General features: G+C 32.6%; 1 protein-coding gene across 2 annotated transcripts in view; it reads left to right on the top strand.

Moving 5' to 3' along the window:
* PARN (poly(A)-specific ribonuclease) overlaps nucleotides 1-21,079 on the top strand; it is a 152,381-nt gene that overhangs the window by 23,092 nt on the left and 108,210 nt on the right. For both annotated transcript variants that reach the window (XR_004230479.1, XM_031944494.1), the window contains exons 12-18: nucleotides 1,154-1,210; nucleotides 3,915-3,992; nucleotides 14,150-14,193; nucleotides 16,274-16,316; nucleotides 16,695-16,770; nucleotides 18,687-18,797; nucleotides 19,122-19,191. Coding sequence is in view for 1 of the 2 variants with exons in the window: in XM_031944494.1 (XP_031800354.1) it covers nucleotides 1,154-1,210; nucleotides 3,915-3,992; nucleotides 14,150-14,193; nucleotides 16,274-16,316; nucleotides 16,695-16,770; nucleotides 18,687-18,797; nucleotides 19,122-19,191 (479 nt within the window). In the remaining variant the exon portion in view is untranslated. The remainder of the gene's footprint in view (nucleotides 1-1,153; nucleotides 1,211-3,914; nucleotides 3,993-14,149; nucleotides 14,194-16,273; nucleotides 16,317-16,694; nucleotides 16,771-18,686; nucleotides 18,798-19,121; nucleotides 19,192-21,079) is intronic.

Below are 21,079 nucleotides of genomic sequence, written 5' to 3'. Positions count from 1 at the left end.
TTCAAATCTGGCTTCATATAGTTTCTCTGTGTGCGACACTGGGTAAGTCACTTAACCCTGCTTGTCTCAGTTTCCTCATCTGTAAAATGAGCTGGAGAATGAAATGGTAAACCACTTCAGTTTCTTTGTCAAGAAAACACTACTGAACAATAATCAGCAAGGTATGAATTGATTAGGTACTGAGTTTACTAAGCTGAATAAAACTGTCTTTGACCTCAAGTAATTTGTGTCTTAGTAGTGATAAGAACAGTCACTTAAAATATGCTATAATATATGGCCATAAACTAACATCTGATAATGCTCTTAAGTTTAAGATGAGTGAATTTTAAATTGTCTAGAAAGCTTAACTGCTATTAAGTGATTGTCTTGGAGTTAACTGTTGGTATTGTCCTAATATTTAATGCAAGGAATATTTTAAGACTAGGTATAAACATGGGGCAGCTAAACATCACAGTAGATTATATTCATTCCACTGGCCCTGGAGATAGGAAGACTTGAGTTCAAATCCAGCCTTAGTCATTTCATACTTCCAAACTGTGACTCAGGACAAGTCACTTAACCTCAATTGCCTCACCCCTAAAAGAAAAAAAGACTACATGTAAACCATTTTGAATCATAGCAGGATTTTGTGAATAAAAGAGTAGGAATTACAAGAATATTTGAGATCAATACACCATCACTTATATTTGACCTTTTCTGTTCAATTTAACTAAATTCTTTACTTTTCTGAAGTACTTAATTTAATCACCAGGTGGCACATTTCTTTAATCACCCAGAAGGGATTGGAGGATGGGGCTGGTAGGGAGAATACTCAAGCAACACTACTTCATGACTTGCCTGCAGTGTCCAAGTACTATTTACCCTAAAAGGTAAAATCCTAGGTATCTTGGAAGAAATTGCAAATGATTAATTTGTCACTTGCAGTTGATTTTTAGTTTGAGTTACTGGAGTTAAAAGTTACAGTTGAGGGTGCTATAAGTATTTTTGAACATTACGAAGCCCACTGCAGCTCAAAACAAAAATGGTTCAGAGCTTTTCTGTATTGAGTACTGTTTGAAGCTTTGGTGCTTCTAATTTTTTGTTATGTCCTTAACTTATTTAAACAAGACTGGCTTTTTTGTTTTTTGTTTTGTTTTGTTTTTTTTTTTGATAGGAGGAACTAAATGATGCTGTGGGATTTTCTAGAGTCATTCATGCCATTGCCAATTCTGTAAGTAAACCAGACAATATTTCCTTTAGATAACTTCTACAAAATCCTTGAGATTAACATCTTGAAATGCAGAGTATAGTATTAATCAATTTAAATTTTGATAATTTGGGGGATGATAAATGTGGGGAGTCTGTAAGTAGACATTATTTTTAATGAATTATAAACGTCTAAATCGTGGGGGTCTTTATTAAAATGGAGACTTGTTCTTACCGTGTATAATATTGTTTTTTTATTAGTTGATATAAAGAAAATAATCATGATAATTTGTGTTTGAAAACAAATAAGAAAGGAATTGGGGAGGAAAGTAAAGGATTTCTCCCCTCCCCCCCAAAAAAAGAATGTTAGGCAGCCCTAAAATTAAATTTTTTTCTTTTTGAAAAATAATTCCTTTTATTGTAGAAAATGCTAGTTAGGAAATAGGTAGAGTATATGCTGTTAATCTTATATTTTTCCTTTGATTATAATTGAATTTATATATTATATTGGTTAATCTTATTACAGTTTGACATGTTTTTCAAAATGTGCTGATAATTTGGGTGAGTTTTATACACACATTTTTTTTTTCTCTCTTTTTCTCCTTTTCCCCCACCTTTTTCCTCTTACATTGATGACATGCACCATATCAGAATGATAGCAACATTTCCATACAGACAGAAGATGGAGTAGAGCTGGTTGCTTTGTGAATTACTCTATCTAGGTTTTGCAGATAATTCGTGGGGTGCTGTGCCTCCAGGCTGGCTTTCCTGGAGCAGAATATACCTTAAGGAAAATCTTTTATATAGCAGCTGGGGCTTTAAACTTTGAAGCAGGGAGCATGCAATAAGGTCAAGGAAAGTTACCAGGACATAATTTTCAGGATTTGTGTGCCTGGAGTAGCCAGTGTCTTTCTTGAAATGGGCCTTGAAGCACAGGCACACTCTGAAGGACCCTGCCTTGACTACACCCTTACCAATAATATTTCTTAGTAATATTCAGTTCAGCATGTTCTTGTGAATTTTCTCCCTTCGTACCGTATTGGGAAGTGGGAAAGACAGAAAATTTAGATGAGATATGCCTCCCCTTGTAGAGTTTGCAGCCTTACTATTTTTAATATAGGCAAAGACCTATCTGTAAAGTATGAAATTCCACAACAATATAGTTTCTCTAATGTCTATTTATAGAGTTTTTGTGGAACTTACATTCCCTGTAAGTAAAGTAGTTTCATCTAATGTTTTATCTAATAGAATCCAGTAATATGCTTATTACTTTGCAAAGTGTTGTGAGATTTGACAGAGGCATCCTGGGGTGAATACACTTTACAGAGAAAATTTTATTTCTTGGGAAAATAGTAAAAATGACATTCAGCTTCCCTTTGGTGATGGCATTTTGATCTCTAAACTAGGATGTCTAACATCTTACCAAATTGAAATTCTACATATTTCTTTTGCCCCACTTTTCCTTTCCCATGGAATTCATGATTTTTTATATCTCTTAATAAGTATGGTCAGGAGCTATTCTATGGGGGGAAAAAAAGCTTAGTTATAAAGTTTTTCTAAGTTAGCAAAATTTTTTGGGGGGGCTACATGTCTACTTCTTTTGATTGTAAGTAGATATGATTTGACGACCTGCAGTCTTTTTTCTTTCTTTTTTTTTTTTTTAAGGTAATTGGGGTTAAGTGACTTGCCCAGGGTCACACAGCTAGGAAGTGTTAAGTGTATTGAGGTCATATTTGAACTCAGGTACTCCTGACTGCAGGGCTGGTGCTCTATCCACTGCGCCACCTAGCTGCCCCAGTTAGCAAAATATTTTGAAAAACATGTCATAATTTTAGAATTTTTTTTTCCATTATTATAAAGGTACTCAGATACTACATTTAAATAGTATTAGAAAGACCCTTAATTTGTTCAATAAGTGTCTAAACTGACAGGAAACAGGTGTGATTGGGAGTTTTCATTCAGTAGAATTTATATTCATATCATTTAAGTTGTTTTAGGTTGGTTTATCAGCTAAGGCAGGGGAAAAAATCCCACCACTGCTTTATTGTGGAAAATGCTACTTTTAAGAAAATGCTCCATATGAAATTTGACATAGATGATAGGGATGATAACATCTATTTTTCTGTCTTGAATACAATTGAATACTAGTTTTTGCCGTTTAGTATTACTGTGGTAGTTATTTTTTGTTTTTCTGAATTTGTAAAGAAGAGTTTTATAATTAAGAATCCTACAAATTTGAAGATTTTCTTATAAGGTATTTGATAACCTGGGAGACACATCTTTCATATATTAAACTCCTCAAAGAGAATTTTAGCTTATTTTGGATTACAGAGAATGGCAAGACAACATCTGAAAAAGAACACTCAGGAACATTTGATTCTTTCTTATCATGGCCCTATTTCCCCAAACGAAAAAAAATTAGGAAAGGAAAAAACAGGCTTTTTTAAAAAACAGATTTTAGTGATATCTTTTGGGGTTTTTTTTTGCCTTTTTAAAAAATGTATTTCCCAATGAATATGTCCTCCTTATAAAAAAGAGGAAAAAAGGGAAAAAAATTGTATGGAGCCAAACACCGTAGCTAAACAATCCTTTAAGGAACATAGTAAATGTAAGTATAACAAGTGTCTACAATGGAGCCAGAATTGTACTTCTCTGTTCTTTGAAAATGATATCATAATACAGTGTAGTGTAATACAAAGAAGTTATTTTATAAACCTAATTTTCTTTAGGGCAAACTTGTTATTGGGCATAATATGCTTTTGGATGTCATGCACACAATTCATCAGTTCTACTGCCCATTGCCTGAGGTAAGTAAATTGCCAGTCTTTGTTAACAATTCCAAGTATCTCAAAAAGACTCTTCTCTACTGTACAAAAGTTTCTTGCATGTTATGTATTCCATAGAAGGGAGTTTATTAAGGAAAAGAATATGTCCTTTAACTTTATGTTACTAAAGAGATTTGTACACTGCTTTAAGTAACTTCATTGGTATGACAAGGAGGGAAGAAGTTGTGGGAGTCTTCAGTGTTTTGTTTTTTTTTATTTTGGATTTGTTTTGTTATCTCTTTTCTACTGAGAATTGGTTCCTAAACCTTAGAAATTTTTTAGTTTGCTGATTATAAAACTAGACACATAAACAATAGAGGTAGGTGATGTTTTAGGAAAAAATAACAGTTGCATCATGAAACTGCATACTGTCATCCTGGATGGTTTTATTTATATTTTCTTCTGATCTTTTTGAAAATTTTTTCCTTAAATAGAAAATTGTTATATTTTATTTTGATAAAAGGTTCTTCCTAAAAAATATCCAATCTATGTTAAATTTTCAAAGATGAGTCCTTTAATTTTGACAGTCTGTCCCATTGATCTACTACTTAGTTTTGTTTTTGTTTTTTTTTAGCCAATACTGGAAGGTTTTGATTGAATGCAGGTTGAGATGAAGAAATGCTATTCCCCCTTTGTCCTTATATCTTTTTATCATTTTCCTTGATAATCTAGATCTTTGATTTTTTCCAAATGAATTTTTTTTAAAGTAACTCTTTGATAATTCTATTGGTATGGCATTAACAGTATAAATTAACTTTCACAATATCATCATTTTTATTATATTGACCCAGTTCAATCATGATCACCTAATATTCCTCCAATTATTTAAGTTCTTTATTTCTTCAAGGAGCACTTTGTACTTGTATTTTTTGGATAACATAATGTGAAAGAGACCTTAGCAATCAGTTGGTCCAACCCTTTTTATAGGACAAGCCTGGTATTGAAGAACAGTTTAGTAACTTTTCTTGTGTAATGCCAAGATGTCTAAGCCAGTTCATTCTTCCAACTGTGCATTAGTGTACCTGTCTTTTCACAGCTCCATTGATAGTCATCATGTTTTTTATAGTCATTGCCAATGTAATGGGTAAAAGGTGAAATCTCAGAGTCTTTTTAATTTGCATTTTTCTTTATAGTGACTTGGAGAATTTTTTCCATATTGTTATTTATAGTATATATTTCCGCCTTGAAAAACTGTCATCCTTAAGCTGCTATCTATTGAGGAATGGCATGTAGTTATAGTTCCATATTCAGTTCCTAATATCTGGGATATCACATTTTTATCCCAAGTTTCTCAGTTTCATTTCTTTTGATCATGCTTTTTAATATAATTAAAATAGACTGTTTCATGATTTTCTCTATCATTTGGTTATTAGTTTTCCCCTTATAGTTGTGAAAAATGCCTTTATTGTCTTAGCATTTTTAATACTGTTTTTATATTTATGTTATTTTTGGAGAATATTGTGTCATATGATATAAAATGTTTTGCTAAATTTGTTTTTGCCAAATTGCTTTCCAGTTTTCCCAGTGGTTTATTGGATTTAGCCATATCAGTTCTTTTACTTACAGGTTTTGTTTGTCTAGTCCGTTTCATTTTTGTATTTTTAATTAATAACTAATGATTTTCATAATTACTGCTACAATGGCTTGAATTCTAATAATGTTAGTCTTCCTTCTTTCCTAAGTTTTTCCCTTTGACATCCTTGACTTTTGTCATAATTATTCCTCACTAAATCTTCTCCTTCATAGAATCACAGATCTATAACTGGAAGAGATGTAGTTCTGAGGCATCTAGTCTTGACTTCCTATTTTATAAATGAGGAAACTAAGACTAAGGGATGGTTTAAATCTTTTGTCAAAGGTCAGACTGAGAGTAAGCCTTAGAGGCAGATTTGAACCTGCCTTTCTTTCCTTTTTCTCCTGCTGCCTTCATCTTGCCACTTTTTCTCTGTCCCAGTTTAGTTAGAAGAGACTTGAAGCTCTAGTCCAACTTGGTCACTTTACTGATGAGGGAACTGGTGTTTACAGAGGAGTAATAACTTGTCCATCATCTAGTGATCATTAGGGAAGGAAGCCTGGATTTATGTCCAGATTCTCTAGCTCTAGATCCTATTTCTTTCTTTTTTTCTTTCTTTTTTTTTCAATAACTTTTTATTGACAAAACATGCATGGGTCATTTTTCAACACTGACCCTTGCAAAAACTTCTGTTCCAACTTTTCCTCTCTTCCCTCCACTCCCTCCCCTAGATGGCAGGTAGTCCCATACATGTTAAATATGTTAAAGTATATGTTAAATATAATATATGTATACATATTTATACAGTTATCATGTTGCACAGGAAAGATCAGATTTAGGAAGAAGGTAAAAATAACCTGGGAAGAAAAAGAAAAATGCAACCAAACAATAATAGAAAGAGTGTAAATGCTATGTTGTGGTCCACAACTCATTTCCCAATGTTCTTTTGCTGGGTGTAGCTGGTTCTGTTCTTTACTGATCAGTTGGAACTGATTTGGATCCTCTCATTGTTGAAGATAGCCACTTCCATCAGAATTGATCCTCATATAGTATTGTTGTTGAAGTATATAATGATCTAGATCCTATTTCTTGGCAGTAAGTGACCTTTTCCCTATCTCTTTTCTATATTTACTATCTGGCATTATATCCTGAGCCTGCTGAACTTTTAAATGCTTAATGAATTGCATCTGAGTACAATACTTGAGGTTTTGATCAGTAGTAAATATAATAATATTCTTCCTAGAACATAGATATTATCTTTTTAATAATGGTCAGTTTGATAACCATCTGCAGATTAAACTTGGAGAATCTTAAAATTAGAAGGTACCTTAAATCCACCTTAGTCCAAACTGACATTCGGTGTAGTTTCTGTCACATCACTTAAGTCATCCCATTTCTGCTTGTAAATTTCTAGTGATGGAGGAATTCACTGCCTCACAAGGCAGCTAGTTACATTTTTAACATTTGCAGTTAGAAAGTTTTGCCTGACTAAGAAAAAGCTTCTATTCATTTTTGCCTGCAGACAGCCACATAAAATAAATATTTAATATAAGCAGCCTTCTGGCAGTCAAAAATAATTTCAGTTGTAAAAGCAGCATAGCCTATTTTTAGTTTAAATATCCCTATACTTTCATCTGGTTTTTATGTGGACCATTTTCCAGATTCGTCACTATCTTTGTTAATCTTATGATGATATATTACTATTTGTCATTGTTTCTTTAAATCTAGTGATGCTTTAGAAAGTGCTATATCCTGAGTTCAGAAAGGCATGCAGAGATTTATATTAACTGATGCTAAGTGGAGTAGTGTAGTGCTCTGGTTGGTTTTCTAGAGGTCTCTGGACCAGTCTTCATTTCAGTTGAATAATCACCCCAAGAATAGCCGTGTTAAAGCCCAAAGCCTTTATCATCTCCTTCACAATATAGTTTCCTTGCCTGGGACCTGGGCTAGTTTTCTTGAAGTCCTCCAGAATGTGTCTTGGTTTCTGTGGGGGAGGCAGGAGGACCGACCACCACAACAGTCTCTGTCTTAGAGTCTGTCTCAGTTTGAGAGCTTGTACTCCAGCCTCCAGTCTTCTGTTGTCTCCGAGTCTGTCTCCAAACCCTTTCCGAGTCTGTGTCTGGCTCTTCTGAGTCTCTCTCTGAGCCCTTCTGAGTCTGTCTCTGGCTCAGACGGGCTTGGTCTTAGTGGAGAAATGAAGGAGGAAAAGCCTGCCACTAACAGATGGAATGAATGAATCTGGCTGAGTTTGTCCCAGTTTATATGCTCGATTACAGTTAAATCCATTCATCATACTGAGTATAAGCCATTATATCACTAGGGAATCATTATTTGTTGTAAGATTAAATCAATCATACTGAACTAAAGAGCTATTAATCACTTTGCTAAACTAGAAAACCATTGTATTATCAATTTCACTTAGCACCTTGTAAGAATCCTTATTTCAAGTACAGAGTTCTGGCCCATAACAGAGTAGAACCAAGAGAACATTGGGCACAACAACAAGAAGATTATGTGATGGTCAGCGCTGAGGGACATGGTTCTTTTCAACAGCGAGATGATTCAGGCCAATTTTGATGGTGATGGGGAAAGCCATCTGCATCCAGAGAGAGGACTGTGGGGACTGAGGCTGGATCACAACATAGCATTTTCACTTTTTTGGTTATTGTTTGCTTGCATTTTTTTCTTATTTTTTTCCTCTTTGATTTGATTTTTCATGTATACCATGATAAATGTGGAAATATGTTTAGAAGAATTGCACATGTTTAACCTATATTGGAGTGCTTGCTGTCTAGGGCAGGAGAGTAGGGGAAAGGGAGGGAGAAAAATTTGGAATACAAGGTTTTGCAAGTTGAATGTTGAAAACTATCTTTGCAAATATTTTGAAAATAAAGAACTGTCTTTTTTTTTTTTTTTTTTTTTTAAGAAGAAAGTGTTATATCCTGAGTCAGAGGATATTGGTTTTAATCTTTACTGCCACTTAATTACCATTGCAGCCTTTGGGAAGTAATATAATCTTTTTGGGCCTTAGTTTCCTAGTCCATGAAATGAAAATGTTGGACTAGATAACTTGTAAAGTGTCTTCAAGCTCTAAATCTTTGATTCTTTGGTTCCCTTCTTGCTATCTCTCCTTCCTTACCTCCCAATGATCTATCTTGGTCTCAGTTTTTACTGCTAGAGATGATTTCCAAATCTTTATCTTCACTTTTAATTACTCTCCAAAACTAAAGTCTCATTTCTAACTGCATTGAATTTCTCCACTTGGATGTCTTATCAGTGGTATAAGTGTATAGAATGCAAGATTTGAAGTCACCGAAACCTGGGTTCAAATCCCATCTCAAATTCTAGATATATGACCTTAGCTGAGGCATTTGGCTTCTATAGGCATCAGATTTCCTCATCTGTGAAATGATTGCATTGGACTTAATGACCTCTAAGTCCTTTCCAGCTCTGAAACTATGATCCTATGTTCAGAAACTTTCCCCCCTTCCCTACTGTATTTGTTGCTATAAATGTCATCCTCCTCCTCCTCTATATCCTCTACCATCCTTTCATAACTTTGGAATTTTGTGTAACTTTTCCCTTTCTCTTATTTTACATATTTAATTATTTAATTATTTGCCAAGACTCTACTCTTCTTTTTCATTTCTGTCTAAAAAAAAAAAAAAAAAAAGAACTTAATTGATACTTTAGAAGAATCTTTCCCACATATATTGCCTTTCCCTCATTGAACCCTCTTGTGAAACACAGAAAGACATCAACAGTAAGATCAACCATGAAACCATAATCTGAGAAGCATATAAAGCATTTAAATCCTATAATCTTTTTCCATCTCTCTACTTGAAGTTGTGTATATTCTTCTGGTTTTGTTTGCTTTGCTCCTTGGCAAGATTTTTTGGATACATTACAGTTTGCTAGCTCTTTAAGAGCATGAGACTTATATTGTTCTCAGTAGCATCTAACACATTGCTTTGTATATATATGTACATCCTATATGATCTCTTTGATGTTTTTAGTCAGTCAGTGGACTAGATTAGATTCACAGAACAAAATAGTCAAGAACTATAGCCATCTAGTGTTTGACAAACTCAAAGACCTCAGCTTTTGGGTTAAGAACTCACTATTTGACAAAAAGTGCTAGGAAAATTGGAAACGAATAAGGCAGAAATTAGGCATTGACCTATACCTAACACTATATACCAAGATAAGGTCAAAATGGGTTTATGATATAGATATAAAGAGTAATATTATAAACAAATTGTAAGAACATAGGATGGTTTACCTCTCAGATCTATGGAGAAGGAAGGAATTTGTGACCAAAGAAGAACTAGAGATCATTATTGAACACCAAATAGATAATTTTGATCATATTAAATTAAAACCATTTCTAGTCATGAAAAGATGCTCTAAATCACTGTTGACCAGAGAAATGCAAATTAAGAAACTCTGAGATACCACTACATATCTCTTAAATTAGCTAAGATGACAGGAAAAGATAATGACAAATATTGGAGGGGATATGGGAAAACTGGGACACTAATACATTGGTGGTGGAATTGTGAATGAATCCACCCTTTCTGGAGAGCAATTTGGAACTATGCTCAAAAAGTTATCAAACTGTGCATACCCTTTGACCCAGCATGTTACCACTGGGCTTATATGCCAAAGAGATCTTAAAGAAGGGAAAGGGACTCATATATGCAGAAATGTTTGTGGCAGCATTTTTTGGTAGTGGCAAGAAACTGGAAACTAAGTGGATGCCCTTCAGTTGGAGAATGACTGAATAATTTGTGATATATGAATGTTATAGAATATTATTGTTCTATAAGAAATGACCAACAGGATGATTTCAGAGAGACCTGGCGAAACTTACATGAACTGATGCTAAGTGGAATGAGCAGAACCAGGAGATCATTATATATGGCAACAAGACTATATGAAAATCTGTTGTGATCTTTTCAACAACGAGATGATTCAGACCAGTTCCAATGGGCTTGTGATGGAGAGAGCCATCTGCATCTAGAGAGAGGACTGTGGGAACTGAATGTGGATCACAACATAGCATTCACTCTTTCTGTTGTTATTTGCTTGCATTTTGTTTTCTTTCTCATTTTTTCCCCTTTTTGACCTGATCTTTCTTGTGTAGCAAGATATATATGAATATATATATATATATATATATATATATATATATACACTATATATGTATATAAATATGTATACATATATTGAATTTAACCTATATTTTAACATGTTTAACATATTTTGGATTACTTGCCATCTAGGGAGGGGTTGGGGGAAAGGAGGGGAAAATTTGGAACCTTGATTTTGTAAGGATCAATGTTGAAAAATTATCCATGTATATGTTTTCGAAATAAAAGGCTTTAATAAAAAAAAAGAGAGAGAAAGGAAAAATTTTTAAATTTAGAAATTTTTCAGGCCCTCAGAGTTCTCATTTCTAAAATAGGGAGAGTAATACTTGTAACAACTTTATGGCATAAAGTTTTTATGAGGAAAGTATATTGTAAACCTTAAAGTGCTATGTAAGTATTAATGGTCTAGTTATTTTAGAGCCCAGTTACTTCCTGCTTTCTTTGGGATTCTTGTCATGGGAACTTTTGTCTAAAAAACTGCCTCACCATGAAATCTTTTTGTTATCTCGTGAGAGTAAGAAAGGTCTTATGCAGAATTTTTCTGTGTATATTGGTTTTAATACCAATTACAGAATCATATCTGCTTTTTAGTCCATCCCATATCAGGAAAGGTATTCCTTCTAAAATGTTTCTAACATTTTTTCATAGAGAAAATTTCAGTAGTTTTCAAACATAAAAGAATATTGATATTAGTAGTATTCCTTCTATAGGATCTTTCATCTCTTTACTAATTACATAAAGATTCATTTCCATTTTTTCAGTTTCTTTGTACTTATATTACCTCATGCCCTTTAATGGGTTGGGATATAGCCTGGAGTAATAGAAGAAAACCAAGAGGCTCCTGCTTGAGTAAACTGTGTGATCTTGGACGAGTCAGTTAGCCTTTCTAATTTTCAGTTTTGTAAAATGGTGAGGGGAGAGTATTAGAATACACTTGATTAGGGACTATTTTGGTTGTCATTTGTAGAGCTATGTTGTTACAGAATTGTCACTGAATTTTTTTTCTACTTTGATTTATATTTAAGCTACTTTCTCATTGTACTTTCTGTGAAGTTGACTATAATCATGGAAAAGTTAGTTAGAATTTTTTCTACTTTTTTGTTAAATGTAAAAATGAAGTAATTTTAGTATTTCTAGACCCTTGAATACCTTTAGTATTTCTTCCCTTAATGGAAGCTGTCAAATGTTATACTGTTATATATATGTTATATATGTAAGTTATGGTACATGAAGCTGTTCATGTCATATGGTCTAATAACAGTATAGTAACAAAAGGTTAGAAATGTGACTTTTAAGTCTAGTATTATTATTATGTATGCTAATTAGCTCAGAGTTAGAGCAATCTCATTTCCATTCTAGATTTTATGATCAAAATCAATATATATTAAATGTCTACTATCCATCAGGCACTGTGCTAAATACTAGAGATACAAAAAGACGTAAAAGATCTTCTCTACCCTTAAGGAGTTCAACATCAAATAGGGGAAATAACATGCAAACAAATATATAAAGCAACATATAGAGGATGAATAGGTAATAATTAACAGAGGAAAGGCCCTAGACTTAGGGAGGATTGTGAAAGACTTCCTGTAAAAGATGAGATTTTAATCAACACTTAAAGGAAGCCAGGGAAATCGGGAGTCTGAGTTGAGAGAACATTCCAGGCATGGGGGATAGTTAGAGAAAATGCCCCTAGCCAAGAAACAAGTCTCTTGTTGATGAAACAGCTTGGAAGCCAGTGTCTATGGATCAAAGGATACACATAGCGAGGAGTAAGGTGTTAGAAAACTGTAAAGAGAGGACAAAGCTAGATTATAAAAAGGGTTTGGATGCCAAATAGATTATTTTTTATTTGCTTCTGGAGGCAATAGGGAACCACTTGGATTTATTGAGAAAGGAACTGACATTATCAGATCTTTGCTTTGGGAAAATCACTAGTGACTGAGTGGAGGATAGATTGGAGTAAGGAGAAATATGAGGCAGAGAAATCAGCAAGCTTTTGTGATAAATCACATGAGGTGATGAGAACCTGTCCTAGAATCGTGGTACTGTTGCAGAGGTGAAATGGAAAGATCTTGGCAACAGATTAGATACAGGATGAGGATAAATCTTGCGTTCAAGATGACTTCTGGGTTACCAAACTTGAGGGACTGGGAGGATGGAGGGAGGGTTTGGGAGAATAGTAATGAGTTCTCTTTTGGATATATTAAATTTAAGTGGTCTACTGGACGTCCAGTTTACAATATCTGGCAGGGCATTTGGAGATGGGAGGTTAGAAGTCAATGGAGAGCTTGCTGGAGAAATGTCCAGTTTTAGCCTAGTAGTATTGCCTTAGTCATTGTCAGAGTAGTCTGAGTAATTGGAGAGAATATGTTTTTACGTGGCTGACTTTTAACAAGTATCTTAAAGAAGTAGTTGAATACTTAACTAAATATATATATCCATTTGCTGAATGAGCAGGGTTTTTTTTTTTTAAATAATGATGCAAGGTCATTATCTTAATGTACTTGGTCTTATATATATATACATAAGGCTCAAGGTGCTACCTCTTACTAGAATTAGATTTCTTGATTACATGGAAATATCTATAATGAATGGATAAATAAAGCATTTATAAAGTGTTTACAATATGCCAAGGTCTGGGGATATAAACAGAAAAGCTTATTTGTTCCTGCTCTCAAGGGGCTCACATTCTAATGGGAATATAACAGTTATAGAAGGTTTCAATTACAAGTCAGGTGAAAAGGTCTTATGGTCCTTAAGTGCAGCAGCTAAGCACATTTAATGTCATTTACACTGATAAAATCTTATCAGTTCCGATTTGAACTACTTGATAAATAGTTTGATAGCAAGAATTTTTTTTTTTTTTTTTTCTGAATCTTTATTAGCTGCAGGAGCAGTTCTTAGGCTGAATCAACACAAAGGATGTTTCCAGGATGACTAGGCCTTGGGCCAGAAATATTCCTATTCCTTAGGTTCTTGGGCATCCTGGGGCTGTCCAAGGGGAAAATTGTGGTCAAGGCTGATGATGAGACTGGCCTGATGCATGCTGCTTCTGTCTTTTCCTCAGGGTGCTTTTCCTCAGGTCCATCTTACTGTGGGCCTCCAAAATATATAACCTTATGAATTTTTTCAGAAACATCTGGATTTTTTTGGTATGATGAATTAGTTGAGTAGCTTTTCATTGGTACTATTATTTTGTAAGTACACATTATTGTTAGAATTTTGAGTTTTCAAAGCCTCTTATGAAATAGAATCTGAAATAGATTTTAAAGTTGTTTGCTATAAAAATAAATTTTTGAGGTGTTACAGTTCATTTGGAAAGTTTCTGGAAGCATTATTACAGAATGAACAAAGGTGTTTTATACCTGTGTTGTTTTCTGGATAATGGATTTTTCATATTGAGCATGATTTATGGTTTTGAATAAGAATGTATCAATCTAGCTATAATGAGTTGATTTTTTGTATTTTAGGACTTAAATGAATTTAAAGAGGTAACAACATGTGTCTTCCCCAGGTAAGATTTCTTTTCATTGTTTATCTGTCATCTGAAATGGCATTTGCCAAAGATATAATATATTTGGGTTTGTACTACATATATGTGCACTAATTTCATAGGATTGTGAGCTAGAAGAATAGGTTGATAGACTTTTGAATTATTTATTGATGTTTCAAAAAATTTTTTTGTGATTGTTTTTGAAATTCCCATTTTAAGAATTCTCAAAATAAGCATTGAATTCAGGTGCTAGAGAGTATTTTGTCTTTTTCTTCTCTTTAAATGCGATTTCTTATAAAACTATTGGGCCTTATAAATACCGAATAGTCTCTTTATAGTACTTTGTAGACAAATGAGAGCTATGAGTAAGTGTTTTAGCTCCTAAATTCATTACCTTCAAATTTTAGTGCCTTGGAACAATTAAAGTTAATTTTTACTTTGTAAATAACAAGTCTAATATTAAATCACACAAAGCTAAGACTTAGTTTCTATAAGATGAAACTCAGCCCTGATACTATCTGAGAACTGGGGGAGTCTATAATGGAGCAAACGTGCTCCAGTTATGAAGTTCCTGTACCTTATACACTAAAAACTTTTTTTTTTAATGGCAGAAAATATTAAGTTTTTAATGTTTTATATATATGTGTGTGTGTATGTGTGTGTGCATATATGTAAATTTTAAAAATTTCTCATCCACAGGAATAAAGTTATTGCAGAAGCTTAATGTTATTCATGAATATAGGAATTCACATGGAGAAGTAGGGCAGTAATAAATAGTTAACAGTAGTGGAAATTATATAATAATATATCATATCTTTGAAAATATCTGAAGAATATTAAAATATATATATAAACACTGAGATTGCTGTTTCAAAGTCCTTTGTGTTCTGCATTCTGGCTCCAGCCTACCTGTCTAGTATCTTCATACCATCTGAATATAGCCAAATTGACCTTTATTTGCATTTGAGTCCCCATTTTCTCATAACCCCTGTCTATCATTTATTTTTCTTTTTTTTATCATCTTTGCCTATTTCCATTTTTGTATTTGTTAATGACTTGGAGCAGTTTTTATATTGCTATTCATAACTTGAGTGTCTTCCTTTGAAAACTGCCTGTTCATGGCTTTTGAGCATTTATCAAATGAGGAATGGCTATCAGAGACACTGTCCCAAAGATTTTTTCCATAGTAACTGTTTCCTCTCTTATATATTATTTTTTAACATACTACATATATTAACAGATAATATATTATTCTAATCTATTAATTATATTGATTTTGTTTATGTAAAAAATTTTAATTTTGTATAATTATAGTTGTCTTTTATTTTCTGTGATCCTCTCTATCTATGTTTTGCCATGAACTCTTTCAACTGTCCATTTGAATTCTCGCTTTCTTATCTTTGCCTTATGCTTGGAAAATGTTCTTTCCTCCATTCTCTCTCTTGGAGTCCTTATCTTAATTCAAAATTCGACACCTATCTCACAGAGGTAATATTTTTAAAGTACTTAGCACAGTGCCGGCATATTATAAGTTATTAATAAAGGTTTTTCTAACTTTTACGCTTCATGCTACCTTTGGTGATCCTCTGTCTGTTCTTCATCAAATGACTTTGTATATACTTACTTGTAGAAAATTGCATCTCTTAGTACAGTGTAAGTTCTATGATTAGGAACTTAAAAAAATTTGTCTTTGTATTCTTAGCTCTTACTTAAAAGTGGTACTTTGTACTTGAGACACCTGACATGCTTGTTGAATTGATTTAGATTGAATCTTTGTATTTTCTGCATTTTTGGTAGAAAAGGAACAATCTAGTTCACTGGTAGAAGTAACACTACAGAGGCAGGGCTGTTCCAAGAAGTACCTCTGTTTGCATTGCCAATCTGAACTGATTAGTAAAATACAGTAAGATTTCTAGAATATTTATATTCATGCAACTAAAAATTGCCTTTCAGTATGAAGATTAGAATAAGTGCTCTCCAATAGAAAAAGTGTTTCCATTTTGGTGATACAGGCCTTTTTTTAAAGGTCTTGAGACGATCATATCCAAATAAGTAATAAATTAATTTTTTTGATATCATTTTGACCATTTTTAAATTTTAGGTTACTGGATACCAAATTGATGGCAAGCACACAGCCTTTCAAGGTAATTTCCATGATTTTCCTCTTTTAAAAAACAAACCTGTTGCTTTTGTAGTAACTGAGATGTTTTTGTAACTATTTGGCATTTTTCAAGTGCCTGTCATATAATTGAAATGATTAAGCATAATTTTGCCAAACCATTACCTACTATACCATTGTAGAAATAGATCCATCCAGAAAAGGCCTATTTTGATGATCAGTATAACTGACATACTAAATATAAAACCTGCCTGCTTAGCATATTTAGTAAACTTTGACAACTGTGAATGTCAGTAAAAGACATAAGGTGGTAGTATTCAACATATTTAGTAATTAACTGTCATCAGATAAAGTTATCCAATACAATACATAATTATTGCTTGTTCTTTGTTTTTCTTTGCAGGATATTATTAATAACACATCCCTTGCAGAACTGGAAAAGCGTTTAAAAGAAGCACCATTCAATCCTCCTAAAGTTGGTAAGAGTTCAAAGCAAAAAAAAAGGTAGCCTTTTGATTATGAATTAATAAACATAATTGATGTATTCTTTAAGGTATGAAAGTGTTTTGGAATTTATTAAGTAATAAGTTTCTGATTAACAGTGTGATAACACTGTTTAAATATGTTCTTAGTTGGATAGGTTGGTCATTGAGGAGCAAAATAATTCAAATGTATATATCATCACAACACTTAGCAGGCATTTTCCCAAAAAATTAAAGGGATTTTTTTCCCCCTCCCCAAGTCATATCCTTTTACTTATAAAGAGTTATTTTTTTATGGTTAAGCACCAACATTATAATTTTTGCCCTCTTAGCAAGTTTGAGAACTGTGCCTCTAAATTGGGTAGAATGGAAATCTCCATACCTTCTCTTTTTTTAAGCTGGTATGGGAGTGGAAACAAGAGCAGATAATCAGGATAACAATTGAGAAAATTCAACATCTGGAAGAATACTTCCAGATTGGAAAATGTTAGGTGTTACCACATCTGATCTATATCCTGTGCTCAGTTATCTTATATCTTTTTCAAACTGTATACATAATTTGTTTACATTGACCTAATAGTGCCTCCATTGAATGCTCCAGAGATATTCCTTTACTTTTAACTGAAAATTTCTAGTCACCAATTATAGACTAATACTTTGTAACTTTCAAAGTGCAGCATCTTCAAGCATTCCAGATTATAGTTACTTCTTTTTCTTTCTGGATAATTCGCCCAAGTGAAAGGGAATAAAAAAAATTTAGATCATTCCTGATGACTTTGGAAAATATGTATGTATGTGTAAGTGAAAAGAGCTGGTGGGAGAATTAAGGAAGAAAGCTATGTAGTTGAGGAACATTTTTGAAAAGACAAAGGATTTAGGCTTAAAATATTCTTATTTAATATCTTTTAGTGCCTTGGGAATTCTCTGTGATACACATTAATGTAAAAATGTATTGGTTCTTTTTTAAAAATTAACTTATATTCATGATTTTATTTTCAATATTATAGTTTTCATCTTAAATGAACAAGAGAACACTATTGATTTGTCAGACTCTGTAATAAGTATTTTTGTATGTTATTTTATGCTTGTATACTGGAACTTCACTATGCTTCTTTTCACTATGGAGTAAAATTCATTATAAGGCATGAGTGACTCAGGTAGATTTCATTCAGATAGGTTTAATTATTTTTCTCCTTCCCCACATCTCTCAATCCCAAGATAAATCTTCTCACTAAGAAAATTCCATAGTGTGGACCTTGAGAACAAAGAACATTATAATGAGGATTTGATATATTTTGGATTTAATTGTGCTTTCACATTTTTGCTTAAATTTGGAGATATTGTACAGAAATTTCCAAGAAAATATTCTGAGCTTGAGCCATTAGTCTTTCTCTTTTCAGCAAGTTCAGTCCTGTTAGATTGGGTTCTACTTGTTAATGTAATCTCTAAGGTAAGAAATCCTTCCATAAATTTGAAATGCTTTTAGAAATAAAATTTTTGGCATTAGAGTATTTATTAGTTGCCAGTATTAGAAATTTGGCTCCTGATTTGGAGAGGGCAAGTTTTGTAGTTTCTAAGGTATTGAGCATTAAAATCAGATGAAGCTGTATTGAAATATTTGAAAATTAGGTACTCTTTTATAAAATCTTTCATGTTCGATAAAGATAATATTATTGTGTAGGTAAGGCATTTGACATTGCTATAGATAACAGCTCTTATCAGGAATCATATTATACCATATCAAAGCAAGTCTTGGGCTATATGAGAAATAGGAAATATTTAAATTGGTGAAATAATTTTATAATCACATAGGATACTTCTATAAAGATCATTAATATAATGAAGTTCAGTTACAGAGGCATCATGATATTTCATGACACCCTTGGGAAACCTTTTTTTTTCTTTTCTTTTAGAAAGTGCAGAAGGATTTCCAAGTTATGATACTGCATCTGAACAGCTCCATGAGGCAGGCTATGATGCATATATTACAGGACTGTGTTTCATCTCCATGGCTAATTTCTTAGGTACTATCTACATGTAATTATTAAGAATTCATATAATTGGGAGGGGAAAAATATTTATCTTGTCTACCCTTTTATTTGAAGGTGAGTGTGTTTATGAGGTGCGAGTCAGAGTAGAAAGGAAAACTCTGTGGGAAAAATTCTGAGCAGGGAATGGGATAATTTCTCCTTCCTGAGCACTTCAGGCAGTATGGAACTTGATTCTTATGAGAACTTTCATCCCTTACCAAGTTTGTTTATTGATTTATATATATTTTTACCTGAATTTTCAGACCTCATGTACATAATCACTTATAGTGTCCTGCCTCTTTTTTTTTTTCCCATTAGGTTCTTTTCTCAGTCCTCCAAAAATTCATGTGTCTGCTAGATCAAAACTCATTGAACCTTTTTTTAACAAGTAAGTAATCCATGGGTTCTAGTGCAGAAATTATCTGACATAAATAAGAGTGAGGTTAAGAAGTATGCAAAATGAGTGATCTCCTGAAGGTGAATTTATTCTGGGGGTAAAGTAAATTCTTATCTTTTCAATCTATTTTTTTTAATCATTAAGATAATCTTTAGGGGTCATTTTAAACTTTGCTAGTATATTTATTAAATAATTTGGTTAAAAAAAAAAGATCATTCTGAAATACAGTGGTAAAACTTTTTGTAATTAACTCATTATTTTCAGTTGAAGTATTTCTCTTTCATAGTTCTACTTAATCCCCAAGTGCATTAGATGAAAAATAAACTAATATTAATATGTCACTTGAATAAAGCTTGTTCATTTATAGAGGGTGTTTTATATTTAAGTTAGATTTAAAAGAATATGTGGAAAAAAATCCTGTGAATTCTCTTCTATAATTTTAAAAATACAATCATAGTAAAATCCCACTAATTTGTCTTAATTGGAAGTAAGTCATGAGTTCTGAAGAAGGTTGGATTTTGGAAACTTTTTCAAAAAATGTGATTTTATTACTGTTCAGTACAATATGCTAGCCCATTTTATTAGAATTTATCAGCTAGGAAGAATAAATAAAAAATATATATCTTTCTGACCTGACATCCTCTTCTCCCTCCCCCCAGGCAATTGGGGTTAAGTGACTTGTCCAAGGTCACACAGCTAGGATAGGTTAAGCATCTGAGGCCAGATTTGAACTAAGGTGACTTCAGGGCTGGTGATCTATCCATTACACCATCTGCTGCCCCTCTTCATTTTCAGTAGATTCTGGGTGACATGTTACATATAGATAGATAAAAATAATTATAATTACAACCTTCACATAAATACTTTATTCTACAAAGATAAACATTACTATTATTAATACTTTTATTCTGTAAGCTCCCCTTTTCATAGATAATGAAGAGTAGATAGAATCATCATAAATTCTGAATTTGTATAGTAAAGGGAAGAAAAATAGATATCCTAGATATCCCAAAAGATAGGGACTGTTTTCTGTTATTTTCTGTTGTATATACTACAGTGATTGCAATCATTATGCTTTTTAAAATATAGTTTAATTAACAGGTAGGACAACATTTAACCATATTTTATTTAAAAAAAGCATTAAGTAAATTCTTAAGCTTTAATGCTAGGCATTTTATAGTTTAGTATTAACGTTTATTTTACAACCATTCTCAGAAGAAAAATAGTTTTTATTAGTATTAAAAACATTGTTATCTCTTTCTGTTGCAGTAAATCCCTATGAATGTGGTTAATATATAATAACTGCTGTTTTACACATTAAATTTATTTCTATCAGCCATGTATACACATTCATAAAAGAGAAAGCTTATAACTCTAAGTCATATTTCTTAAAGATTTGCAATATATTTAGTTTAAATTTAATTTAAGTTTAAGTCATGGCAGATATAGTTAAAGAAAGTAGGTATATGCATACGTTTTATTAGAATAAAGAACAATTTACTCAATAAGAATTTTGCTAAATATAAATGGGTATAAAAAGTGATTGAGCAGATTGGAATGGGGAAACTATCTCTCAACCCTCTATATGAAGTCTTGTTTAACAAATTTAATTTCTCATTCTTCTTCCCCCCCCCCCCCCATATTTTCTCTGAGACATTTGAAAGTCAACCAGTACTTGAAATGCAAAATAGTGAACTACTTTTGTCATACTGCATTTGGATAAGATGTCCAAATACAATCAGTTATTTTTAACTTATTAAGAAAAGGTAAAATACAGATGATTTGGGGTACATTTTGTTTTATGTTATTATTGACCTCATTCTAATTGATGTAATATTATTTCCTCTTAAATACAGCTACAATTTCTGTCTTTAAAATA

The sequence above is a fragment of the Sarcophilus harrisii genome, chromosome 1 (genome assembly GCF_902635505.1).
Source record: "Sarcophilus harrisii chromosome 1, mSarHar1.11, whole genome shotgun sequence".
NCBI lineage: Eukaryota > Metazoa > Chordata > Mammalia > Dasyuromorphia > Dasyuridae > Sarcophilus > Sarcophilus harrisii.
Note: the sequence above shows the minus strand (reverse complement) of the source record. Positions and strands in the feature narration are given on the sequence as shown.